Source organism: Myotis brandtii, unplaced genomic scaffold (genome assembly GCF_000412655.1).
Source record: "Myotis brandtii unplaced genomic scaffold, ASM41265v1 scaffold123, whole genome shotgun sequence".
In the NCBI taxonomy this organism is placed as follows: domain Eukaryota; kingdom Metazoa; phylum Chordata; class Mammalia; order Chiroptera; family Vespertilionidae; genus Myotis; species Myotis brandtii.
This window is the reverse complement of record NW_005354291.1, coordinates 10,479,159-10,492,604: the sequence shown is the minus strand read 5'-3', so window position 1 is coordinate 10,492,604 and position 13,446 is coordinate 10,479,159. Positions and strand designations below refer to the sequence as shown.

At 36.2% G+C, this 13,446-nt stretch overlaps 1 protein-coding gene across 3 annotated transcripts; it reads left to right on the top strand.

Moving 5' to 3' along the window:
• Nucleotides 1–237: 237 nt before the first annotated feature.
• Nucleotides 238–10,718, top strand: LOC102246183 (trace amine-associated receptor 1). 3 transcript variants are annotated; one of them, XM_014533830.1, is made up of 4 exons: nucleotides 238–685; nucleotides 1,539–1,686; nucleotides 6,929–6,974; nucleotides 9,145–10,718. In XM_014533830.1, exon 4 carries the CDS (start codon nucleotides 9,260–9,262, stop codon nucleotides 10,274–10,276), a length of 1,017 nt encoding a protein of 338 aa, XP_014389316.1. In that variant the 5' UTR covers nucleotides 238–685; nucleotides 1,539–1,686; nucleotides 6,929–6,974; nucleotides 9,145–9,259; the 3' UTR covers nucleotides 10,277–10,718. The 3 variants fall into 3 exon arrangements, with proteins under 3 accessions (XP_014389316.1, XP_005859077.1, XP_014389317.1); XM_005859015.2 differs by lacking the exon at nucleotides 6,929–6,974; XM_014533831.1 differs by lacking the exons at nucleotides 238–685; nucleotides 1,539–1,686; nucleotides 6,929–6,974 and adding an exon at nucleotides 8,606–8,646.
• The last annotated feature ends 2,728 nt before the right edge of the window (nucleotides 10,719–13,446 follow it).

Below are 13,446 nucleotides of genomic sequence, written 5' to 3'. Positions count from 1 at the left end.
AACATCCAGCAATTTCTGAAGCAGGAGTTATATTCACCCAGAAAAAGGTCAGCTTCATTTAATAAAGTGTACTTTTTATTTTATGCCTTTTTTGTTTTGTTTTTGCTATTGCAACTTTTGTTAATGGCCATTTATTTTTCTTTTTAAAATATTTTTTTTCAGAGAGAGGAAGGGAGAGGGAGAGAGGGATAGAAACATCAATGATGAGAGAGAATCATCCACTGAGCCACACTGGCTGGGCTTTAATGGCTATTTAGACCATAGGTGACCTGTTATGTGGTATCAGCATTTTCCTTGTGGCAGTGTTACAACAAAGCAGGAAAACAGGGTAATAGATATCAAGGGTTTCTTTCAGAAATACAGTTAATCCAGGTAGTTATTGCCAAAACTCGGTAGCTTAGAATAACAGCAACTTCTGCTCATGAATCTGTAGAGGCAGCTAACATAGCTTCACCATGTACTGTGTATCTGTATGCCCTGGACTGTTTCACATGCCTCTCAACCTCCATGGACAAGGATGGCACAGACGACATTCATAAACATGTGAGTTCTCCTAATGCCTAGGCTTGGAACTGACACCCCTTTTTTTCTGTCTACATTCTTTTGGCCAAAACAAGTCAAATGGCAAGGCTCAGGTTCAAAGAACAGGGAAATACCTCCCACTCCCAATGAAGCAAAGACAAAGGTAAAGATGCTAGGAGCGTGAAGAATTGAAACCAAAAATCAATCTATCATAATGACCTTATGATTTCCTGTGTCAGTATGAGAAACAGATAGAAATAGAGCAGAAACTGCACTTGTTCAGCTATCCATTTTGCTATATTGAAGGCCCTGGCTCCATGTATAAGATGGTCATTTTGAAAGTTTTATATATAGGAATTAAAAAGAGGATGGACTAAATATGTGTGAGCATATAACCTCTAAGGCAGTACTTTCCTAATTGTGTTTAGTAACATTATGGGGTGTGAATCCCATTAATGAAAAATAGCAAATATCAGAGTGAATTAATTGAATGAGGTAAGGGTATTTTTAAATGAAAACATTTGCTCCTGTTACAGATGCGCACCTACATGTGTATTGAGTCATATCATAAAAGGCATTTCTTCCTAGTGGTTAAAAAAAGTTTGAAAGCCACTGTTTTAAATTAGTTTCTAACTATAAGATGTCATTGAACCTAGGACATGCTCCTTTTTAGAAATGGTACAAGTCATCTGATTTGAAAAATGAACAATTTTTCTAGTGCTAGTTGCTTCCTTTGTACCAGTGTCTAATACAGGAGCAGTTTCTTTTCAAATCCATCAGCAATTAAGGCAGTTTTAATGGACAGGTGCGTCCATTTATATGCTGTTAACACCCATGACTGTGGTGACCGGTGGCCCATGCTTGAGATTATTTTTAAAGTATTGACCTTCTCCATTTAGCTTGCTCACTGCGAGCTTCCTGATGCTGGTTTAGAATAAAAGCACCTTCCAGGTATGTTTCTCAATAATACTGTTACCTTGTGTCAGAAAGATTTATTATCAGCTTATCTTTTTCAGATTTCAATGTTTGCGTCATGCTGTCTGTTCGCTGTGGCCTATCTTAGAGCAGCAGTGGCTCCGGCCAGCAGCAGCTGTGCGGCCTCCTCCCAAAGGCAGCGTTTCTGCTGTCGGCTCATCCGCTTGCTCTGTTCACTCACCTGAGCAGGTAGGTCTGAATGCACTCACCTGACAGCCACGCAAACTGCAAAGACAGGGAGAATGAGACTTATCAACGGTTTGGTACTTATTCATATATTAATTTTAGGATTATTTAATGCAAAGACTAACAAAGGTTCTTTAAGTTTAGTTAGTTAATACCTGCTTTAGTAAGAGAAGCTAAAAAATAGTTAAATATTTTAAATAGCTTGCTTTACACATGCTTTCTAAGATGTCAGACTTTTATGGAAACTTTACCTATGGAAAGTTGGGAAATTTGGTAAGCTGAAATATGATTTTTTTAAAAAAAATTATCTTTATTGTTAAAAGTATTGCAGATGTCCCCTTTTGAAATATGATTTTTAAAACCTCCTTTTCTTGTACATTAAAAAGGAAATTCCATGTTGTGTACTTGGCTAGTTTTAGCATAATAAAAGGAGTCTTCCTAGAGATTTTTGTAGGTTTTGAAATTAAAATGTATCGTGTTGTTACTATATACTAAATTGCAAAACTAAAATCTGGTTTGCACAACTATTATTTGGTAATAATCTTGGCACATTTCTGAATGACTTCACACGTTAGTGTGCGTGTGTCTATACATGCCACCTATTAGATGAATTAACTTAAGAATCTTTCAGTTACGATTATTGAAATCTGATACGTATTATCTTATACATGTACACATAGCAGAAACACGTTCAGGTGTAGTCTATTGACCTCAATACTGCTGTAGATTGTTTTCCCTCTTATCTATGGGACTATGGTGATGAATAAGCAAACACATGGATTTTACCACGTTTCCTGTTTCTTCAGGATGGAAGCAGTTTGCTTCCAGTGATGTCTTACCCCGAGAATCATGACCTAAACATTTGGAAATTCTGTTTTCCCTGCTTCTTGTCTCTTTCTTTCTCTTAAAATAAGTATTTTTCAAAAATATGCTTAGCATTTTAATAAAAATTATTGGATAAATTTCAGAGCTACAAACATATTTTAGGAATAAAATTATTATCAAGTCCTAATTTGTTTCCAAATTTATAGGGTAGAACAAATTTGTGTGGGTTTAGCTCAGAAATTTAGCAAAAGTATGATTTTAATATATAGGTAAAAGTAACTCATAGAAAGAATTATATAAGCAAAAGAAGCACAAATAATATAAGTATATTAATAATTATTTAACAATACTTTTTAAAAGTTTCACTTGAAACTTAATTCATATACAATACAATTGATTTTATTAAATATATTTTTTCTGATTATGGAAGTGAAACATTCTCATAGTAGAAAATGTGGAATATGTAGAAATGATAGAGAAGAAAGCAAAACTCACACATTATTTCACCACCCAGGAAAAATTATTGCAAAATTTTGATATCATCTTTGTTGTAATTTTTTGTTTTAATCTCAGCATCTCTGAGTAAACAATATTGAGAATTTGGAGTATGCCATTCCATACCTATTTTCTAGGTGTGTATGTGTGTTTGTGTGTTGCTAGAGAACTTTACAAAATTAAATTTTTGCTAGGCATCATGTGATCTAGTTGGGAAGTTGAACTCATAAGCCCCTCACCAACCCTGTTAACAACTGGGATTTAGTGAGATAGCTGAGAATTTAAATTCCAGGTTAAAATTTAGTGTTTTGTCAAAAATGCATTATTTTTATTTCAAAAATCCTTATTTAACAAGCATTGCATCGTGTCATATTATTATAATCATTTTTTAATTTAAACTAAAATTTTAATTCACTAATGTTCCTTTTATTCACCTCTTGCTATCTAAAAAACTTTGGTTTGATTCTTTTTTATTGTTAGAGTATTTCCTAGCGTTTCTCAGAAGATGGTCATTAATATATATTTGTTGTCTTTCTTTTACCTTCATTTGGTTACTGTTTGGCTAAATGTAGGATTGTTGAATTGCCATACAATTTCCTTAATTGTTTCTAAGCTCCTTAGAGGCCCCTGGCTTCCATGATTACAGATGCAAAGTCCTATGCTAACCTGACCCTCTTTCCTTTTTACTTTTTAAACTGCCTTATTGAGGCATAATTGATATGCAAAGAACTGCCTGCATTTAATGTGTACAATGTGATGAGTTGGACCTATGCAAACACCACCACCACCACCACAATCAAGGAATTTATATCCAGATGCCTATGAGGATTTATCCTTTATCTTTGGAATTTAGAGCCAGGCAAAGTGTATGTACCCAAATTTTTATTGATCCCAAGGAGAACAGAAATGAGCTAATGAATTCCTCAGTTCATTTGTTCATTCAATCCATCTTTTATTCAGTTTTGAATGTTCTAGACATTTTCCAGGCCCTGGGGCTATAGCAGTGAATAAAAGACAGTTCATTTTCTTATAACTTACTACCTCTGTTTAATTTTTATCGTATTGTTTTTTTCCTTGTTCCCCTTTCTCCTCTCCTTTCCCTCTGCCTATAGTGACACTCAAGAACGCATCTTTTTATATTAATTTAAACATGTGTGTATTCTTAAAAAAGCTTTGTGATGTTTCTTATACATTCCTTTAATATGCCCTTAACATTCCCAATGGATGTTTACTTATTTGATTAACACACATATAAGGTGCTATTTTACAAATATTAACTTATTCCAGCCTCAGAAAAGCCCAGGAAATAGATTATTTTTCTACATGAGAAAACTACAGCTTCAAGAGGTTGGGCAGCATGTCCAAGGCTGCAGAATTAGTGAATGGCCAAGCCCAGACTTGAACGAGGCAGCTGGGCACAGAAGGCCATACTGTTCAGCACACAGCTCCAACCTCCCAAGTTCAAAACTGAACTCCTGACTTCCTCCTTCTTCTTGTCCTTCTCCAACCACCATCTCTCTCATCTCAGTAAATGGGACCGCCACCGTACAAACTGTTCAAACCAAAAGCCTTGCTATTTCCCTTGACAACTTTCTGCCAACCCACATTCAATCTATCGTCAAAATCCTGCCTGCTGTATATCAGAACATATCCCACCTTGACCGCCACGGGCCACGGTCACAGCTGCTGCCCTGGCCCAAACCACCATCTTCACCCCTAGGCCTTGGCTTCCTCATCTTCACTTCACTTTTGTCCTTGCCTTCAGCCTCTGTTCTCAACACAGCAGACACAATGAATCCATTAGAATGGGTCAGATCATGTGGCTGGATTCAAAGAGCTTTGGTACCTTCCCTTTTCACACAAAGGCAAAACTAAAATTCTTACTGTGGCTTCTAAGGCCCTATTCAGTGCAGCCTTGTGCAGTGTCTCTGGCGTCCCCATGTATTTTTCTCTGTGTTGCTCGCTTTGCTCCAACCACACTAACTGTGCTATTTTGCAAACACACTAGGCATGATCCCACTTCAGAACCGGTGCTCTCTGTACCCTCTAGCTCAGTGGTTCCCAACCTTTTTTTTGGCCATGCCCCACCTAAACATCTCTCAAATCCTGATGCCCACTCCCTGTGACATATGATTCTTATTATTCAAAAAGTGAACTATTCACATGAAGGAAGCCTAAAAGGCTATTAACTTGGTCTAAACAAGCTCCCAAAAACATGGCATCCATGAAAGAGAAAATAAAAGAATGAAAGGACAGTTGAAGTACTGAGGAAGAAATCACTAAGAAATTGTTTGAAATAATAACAATAATATGAAAAAAGCAAAGTTTCAAAACATATAATAGAGAAATGAAATACATGAATATGTCACAATATATACTTATATACTGTATATGAGGCCCGTAGAACCATAAGAAATGCAAAAAATTCACTGTTAATAACTCATTCTGGAATTGCCCCCCTTAAAAATCAAATTGTCCCCCTGTGGAGCGTGTGCCCCACGTTGGGAACCCCTGCTCTAGCTGGATGGCACTTCCTCCAGATGCCCACGTGGTTAGCTCCTCACTTTCTTTAGGTCAAATTCAAAGTCATCTTCTTTTAGTCTTCCTTGGCTACCTTATTATTGGATCATTTACGTGGACAAAAAAAAAAAATCATTAAGAATTTGTCAAGGGTAGCCTTGGAGAAAGTGACAGGTGTTCAGAAGCTAACATCTCCAAGAAATAAAGAGAAATGATGTGGGAATCCATAGATGTCTATAGCAGGAGGAGATATAGTTTGAATACAGAACTTCAAAGCTTGCAGATGGTGGAGTTTAGAAAGGCAGGAGGAACAATGATCTGCAATGACAATGAGAACCAGAGGACACTTACTCTTCCTCCAGGCCCTAGAGTGTAAAGGGGTTCTAGCGATGCAGGAGATAAATCTGTTACCTTTGGCAGAGCACAGGGGATAAAGTATTTGGCAGAGCACAAAGAATGAAGTGTTATCAGAGGAGACACAAGTGTCGTTAGAACCAAGTGAGGAAAGAATAGAGAAAAGAGATGAGGAAGTAGAGTGATGACCATGAGCTCCAAAGGGCACACTTGGAAAGGCTTTGTGAGTAATGGTACATTAAGAGATGGGCTCAGTCATTGTATACAATGGTATGGAAATGAGAGACTGAGCAATTAGACATGGATGTTTGATGAAGTCAGACACAAAGGGAATGGTGGGATTAGTGTGGATGGCCCTTCATTGGGACGTTGTGAGCACTCTACCAGCGAGTTCCTGTCCTGCTAGACAGAGCTATTGAAAACGATAACTCCTGCCAATATATTTTTAATTCACACGTCATTTTCAAACATCAGGTGATTAGATCATTTGCACAGAAGTGTTTGCTTAGCTAGATAATTAACGAGAGATTTATTAACTTTCCATCTTACTATTGTATGTTCAACTTGGATAATTTGTATATACAGATAACAATCATTTCTAGCTATCTAAATGTTTAAAGTTGAAAGAAAATAAACAAAACCACTGTTATGTCATGTTCTTAGGTAACCATTCAAGTCATGATATCATCATAGAACATTTATTTAAACAAGTACATCTAAAAACAAATTATAACACTTTTAAAAACTCACACAAAAATGATGTGTAATATTCTTAAATTGGGCCGAAAAAAATATTCTATTGAAATGTCATTAATATTAACCATTTCCAAGATACTATGCCTAAGGCTTTATTTCTCTGAAATCAGGTTGTAAAAATATGAGTGAGGAAGCCTCTGAGTTGTTTAGTTTTTATCTGGAAACCTAACATCTGAGATGCACAAAGAACAAGGCATACAGAATTGGCAAATGACTTTTTCATCTTCTATGAATTTACTCTTCCAAAACTGAACACGCTTCCCCCCGCTCCCCACTTTCTCTTACTGTTTTTTAGACCCTAGTTTCTCTTGACTGAGTGAACCTACTCAAGATGACATCAGGTAGGAATGATTGTTTAACTGACAGTTATTAATTAGCAACACTTGTAAATAGTTATTAGGGTGTGCTGCTTTGTTCCTTTAATATGTCAATAAGTAAAAGAAAGAAGGAAAAGGAGGAAATAGAAAAAAAAAGTCTAAGTAGAAGATTAGTAACTTAACCAATAGAGTTTAGTTGAGTGCATACTTAAACTTCATAGTGAAAAAAGCACTCTTTTGGTAAATTTTAATTATAATTAAAATGTTGCTTAGTTCAATAACCTAGTTTTAGTCTACTGTTTGTTCTTTCATGAAATGGGTCTGGGTGTCTATTCTTTTTTAAATATATTTTTATTGACATCAGAGAGGAAGGGAGAGGGGGAGAGAAGTAGAAATATCAGTGATAAGAGTCATTGACTGGCTGCCTCCTGCACAACTCGTATGGGGGATCAAGCCCACAACCTGGGCATGTGCCCTGACAGGGAATCGAACCAGGACCTCCTGGTTCATAGGTTGATGCTCAACCACTGACCCATGCCAGCTGGGCCTGGGTAGCTATTGAAATAAATCTTACGATTCATTTCGTATGAATATGTTTCCTCCTGGGAACAGAAGGTAGAAAAGGGGTTTGGGAATAGGTGTTTTAAATTTATTAAAATATGCATTTTACTTCCTAAATATTCTATTCATCCAGTTTTAGTTTTGGATAAATTTAGATTTCTATGTGGCCTTGATCTGTACTGTCGGCCCAGAGCGAATGGGAAGAGATGAAAAGGAAGGCAAACTCCTGGAATTCTAAGGCTTGTTTTATTTTTTAGCAGTTTCACAATATAGTGTCAGGTTGTTCATTGATTGCCATAAATTTAGATTCTTTCTCCAAACTGCTATCTATCTATCTATCTATCTATCTATCTATCTATCTATCTATCTATCATCTATCTATCTCTATTATATAATATATATCTATTATACTACCTATATATTGTAAAATATACTGCAAATTTCATAATTTAGCTGATAATTACAGAATCATATAGTAACAAAAGGGACATTTTTAAACTGGGTCCCATGAAGCTTTGAGGTTCTTCGGTGAGGCATGAGGAGGAGGCTAGTAGAAAGATGCATCTCTGTTTTTAAAAGTTTACTTTTATCTGTTTTATGAATTGAGGTTGTATGAGAAAAAATTGTAATGGATTTTAGAGCTTAAAAAAGACAAACGAGCTCCAGCACCAGGCCCACAGCCCACACTGAAGCTCGGGCTCCCTGGGTTCTATCTCAGAGCTCTTTTCTCTGTGCACTGCCTGCTTACCACACACTTTGGCGCACATTTAAAATCCTAATAATTTGGGCCACAACGACACTTCAGTTGGTGCCATTACTCAACACATTCTGCATTCTTATATGAAAGTTCAAAGCTTAATGCTCTTGAAAATAGTTTATCTGAGTTGATTTTTTCTGCAGTTAAAAAACACACACAAAAAAACCCCTGGGTTAGTAAAAAAGAAACTGTACTAGTAATCGAGACATCAGGTCATGTTCCAGCTTTGATGGTTTTATGAACTGAGCCTCAATTTCTTGCTAATGAAATTGTCATGTCTTCCTTATAAAGAATCATGTTGCTATTATCGATGTCAAAATGTTAAACGAAATAATGCATGGAATATATGTGAAAGTGCTTTGCAAAGTGGAAGTAAAGGTATATATATTTCTTTCCACTATAATCAATTATAAAATAAAATAAAAATTTTAAATGTGATCAAGTGCAAAAACAGGCATTAGTGGATATTACTTCTGTATAAGAGACACATTTAAAATATTTCACTTTTTTTTTTTTTTTTTACTAAGGCATTTCAATTCTAAGCTTTTGGGCAATTTGTATCTACCTTTTAGAATATGAGCTTCCCTTACAAAACTCCCATAGATTAAAGCATATGAAAAATTCATCATTTGGTCTCTGACTTATAAAAGTGGCAGTTTTATATATTTCAACCTAATAATTCACCTTTTCATTTCTAGCACAGTATCTGACATCAAGTAGATGTTAAAAAATTATTAAACTCAACTATTGAACAAAATTTCGAAATAAAGGCTCTTTCCAAATAATTATTTTTCAGCAAGAAGTAATAGGTAAACGTGTTAGAAGTAAGAGAAATCAAATTACCAATGATTCACTCTCTTTTTTTTCCCCCTCCAGGTTTTTGGGATAGATATATGGGAATAAAAGATGGAACTGTAACCTGACTGTGGATTTCTAAGGAAGATTCAACACACAGAGGAAAAAATAAACTAGTGGCTAGCCTTCAGGAACGATGTCCTTTTGCCATAATGTAGTTAATATTTCCTGTGTGAACAGCAGCTGGTCAAATGATGTCCGTGCTTCCCTATATAGTTTAATGGTGCTCATCATTCTGACCACAGTGGCTGGCAATCTGATAGTTATTATTTCCATCTCACACTTCAAGCAACTTCATACCCCAACTAATTGGCTCATTCATTCCATGGCCACTGTGGACTTCCTGCTGGGGTGCCTGGTCATGCCTTACAGCATGGTGAGGTCTGTTGAGCACTGCTGGCCGTTTGGAGAAGTCTTCTGTAAGATTCACACCAGCACCGATATCATGCTCAGCTCAGCATCCATTTTCCACTTGTCCTTCATTTCCATTGACCGATACTATGCTGTGTGTGACCCGTTGAGATACAAAGCCAAGATCAGTATCTTGGTTATTTTTGTGATGATCACCATCAGCTGGAGCATCCCTGCTCTTTTTGCATTTGGAATGATCTTTCTGGGGCTAAACTTCAAAGGCGCTGAACAGATGTATTACAAACACGCTCATGGTTCAGGGGGCTGTTCTGTCTTCTTTAGCAAAACACCCGGGGTTCTGGCCTTTATGACTTCTTTCTATATACCTGGATCTATTATGTTGTATGTCTATTATAGAATATATTTCATAGCTAAAGGGCAGGCAAGATCGATTAACAATGCAAATCAGCAGCTTCAAATTGGATTGGAAGAGAAAAATGGAATTTCACGGAACAAAGAACGAAAAGCTGCAAAGACTTTAGGGATTGTGATGGGGGTTTTCCTCACATGCTGGTGCCCTTTCTTTGTCTGCACAGTCATGGACCCTTTCCTGGACTATACTATCCCACCCCCCTTGAATGATGCATTGATTTGGTTTGGCTACTTGAACTCTACTTTTAATCCAATGATTTATGCATTTTTCTATCCCTGGTTCAGAAGAGCGTTGAAGATGATTCTATTTGGTAAAATTTTCCAAAAAGATTCATCTAGGTGTCAATTATTTTTAGAATCAAATCCATAGAATTACAATACCTTACTGTTTTGCAAAACAGCTGGTGGTGATATTTATGAACACAGCGTAACCAACTACATGCACCAACTGCATGGTCTTGAAGTCAGTTACTTGATTTAAAGAATGTATAATGAGACAGGATGATTATATCTTGCTTCCTACTTGGGATGTAGTACATATGATCTTAGCCATTCTTACCATACATATGAAGCTTTGCAAGTCCAGAATGTAAGGTACTACATTTAAAAAAACTTTTCCTGTTTTTTCAGGTACCACCATGGAATTGAAAGTGGTCCTCTACTCAGATATTCAGTGGTAGAAACCATAGGCTGCATTGGAAATGCAAATTAGAGTACTTTGTCATATATTTGCTTGAATATGTATGGTTGTGTTGGTGTTATTGTTGTTTTTTGGTAAAATTACACATAAATGTTATCTTTAAATAATTATTTATATAGCTTTGCTTGTTATATGTACTTTGTTGTTGTTTTTTGGTAAAATTAATTAATTTTAGCTGATTACAAATCACATAAATGTTATTTATTAAATAATTATTTATATATACTTTGCTTTTTACCACAAATCCTTATTTATATATATTCAAATTATTTTTTACGTTTATTTTTTTACTGTTTGTATTATAATTTTTAAATATCTCCATTTTCATCTTTTGAATATAGGTATTCCTAATTCTCATACTTGTAGGAAATTTGCAAAATGAAGAAAAAATATCATAAAGCAACATAGGAAGAAAAATATCACTTATAGCTCACTTCCTGAAATAACTATATTATTTAAAATTCTTAAAAACATCATTTTTGAGTGATTATATATTTCACTGTATGAATGTACAATGATATCTTTTAACTATTTCCCTTTTATTGACCACATAGGTTTTTTTAAAATTCCTTTTATTAAAAAAATAGAAACTAAATTAGTTTCTGCCTGTTACCTGCTATTGAAGTTCATGAAAGTATCTGGAAGGATTTTAACCATATTTCAAGATTATTCTTGGTACGTAGGACTCAAAATGTACGCTACATGAAGTCAAACACATTCACTTGCTGGGCTCGAGGTTGCACCAAAAGAGAGGCTGTCATCCATCAGAGCAGTGACACTGGAGGGATAATGAAACATCATCAGAGTAGACAGGCCACGCCCATCAGGATGGCGTTTACAAAGAGAGGGACCAGTGGTGGTTTCAAATAAGATCCCCGGAAAGGAAGGGAGCAAACATTCTAAATGACGAGCATTGATTTGCCACTGAGCTGTTTCTCACTCAGACGTCTCACGGTCTCTTTCTTGCTGGTAGCACCAGTGGCTTGGATTTAGCTATTTACTAATAGTGACTTATGCTGCTGAGTAAGTTCGAATAAGGCAGCTAATTTTGAATGAAACGAAAGTTCCTGCATGTAAATTTCTGTTCACAAACCTGATGATCTGAGAACCTGACAAATCCTTTCATCTATTACAGTCTGTTTCAGGACTATTTTTTTTTTCATTGATCTGACTAGATTTTTGTTCTAGTCCATTTAAAAAACATTATGAGGCATCTTTTCATTTAGTGTAGAGTAAGGCAAGTTGCCTCTAATCATTCCCAGTTTCAAAAACTCCCTTGACTTTTGTTCACCTGTGAGACAATTTTGCCAAATTTAAAAAAGAGAATAAAAGCATTTAGACTTTTTTCTGTACCTTACAGCAAGTTTCTGTGGTGTTCTTCATTTGTACCCACACATTTAAGATTATTCCTAGGTGTTTTGTACCTTTGGGTTGTGTGTTCTGTCTATGGTGAATGAATCTTTTTAAGCCATTATATTTTCTATGTAACCATTAGCGTTGGCATACAGTAAAAATTTATTTTTGCTTTTTCAGTTGACTTGTTTGGGTTTTCATGAGACTTAGTCATATTATCCTCAAGCAACTTTAGCTTTATCTCCTTTCTAATAATTATGATTCTTATTTATATTTCTTGATGTACTTTATTAGCCAGAAATTTCTAGAGCAATAGTGATAGCAGTCATCCTGTGTTACGTTTATTTTAAATTACTTTCTAGGCTTTAATATTGAATCCTCATTTTTCTTGGGATAAATTCATGACTCAGATAATTCTACCTTTTTCACTTAGCCCTAAAGCCCTTATAGCCTGTTTTTATAGCCTGTTTTTCTTTAATGCTTTTAATAAGAGATAATCCATAACCCACCTTTCAGCAAAACAAAAAGAAAGACTTACCTTGTTACCATATTCCCAGCTTTACCCTAGCTTCCATTTCTTCATGCAGAACATATTTTTAAAAAAATATATCTTCATTGATTTCAGAGAGGAAGGGAGAGGGAGAGAGAGTTAGAAACATCAATGAGAGAGAGATTCATTGATCGGCTGTCTCCTGCACACCCTCTACTTGGGATCGAGCCTACAACCAGGGCATGTGTCCTTGACTGGAATCTAACCTGGGACCCTTCATCCCCAGGTGAATGCTCTATCCACTGCGCCAAACTGGCGAAGGTCATTACATTTCCTTTTAAAAGGTAGTGTAGAATTACATTATCCTCTTTCTTAATAAGTTTCACAACTACAATTATGCAAAAGACTAGCAGAAGATTTACTCCAAGGTCTACACAGAAGAGAGTTAACCTGTCGGGCCCATCTAGCTCAGTGGTTGAGCATTGACTTATAAACCAGGAGGTCAGGGTTCAATTCCCCATCAGGGCTCTATTCCCAATAGGGGGTGGGGGGTGCAGGAGGCAGGAGGCAGCTGGTTGATGATTCTCTCTTTCTGATGTTTCTCTCTCTCTCTCTCTCTCTCTCTCTCTCTCTCTCTGAAATCTATAAAAACATATTTTTAAAAGTAAATAAATAAGCAGAATGGAGTTAACCTGATGACACACTTTTGCACTGTTAGTCTGAAAACAGAACCCTAGCAAGGGATTAGTTTCAATAGCACCCTCTTCTAGGCATTTAGAGAACACCACCCTAGCAAGGGATTAGGCTCTACAGTGACCTCTTGTGGGCATTTAACTAACAGCACCCTAGTAAGGGTTTAAACTCAGTAGCGCCATCTGGTGGTAATTCTAAGAAACAGCACCCTAGCATGATATCAGACTCTATAGCGCCCTCTTGTGGGCACTTAGGTAAAAGTACCCTTGTAAAGGATTAGGTTCAATAGCGCTCCCTCTTATAT

What these genes read in the sequence shown, in the direction of transcription:
- LOC102246183 (XM_005859015.2), top strand. Translation starts at nt 9,260, where the DNA reads ATGTCCTTTTGCCATAATGTAGTTAATATTTCCTGTGTGAACAGCAGC.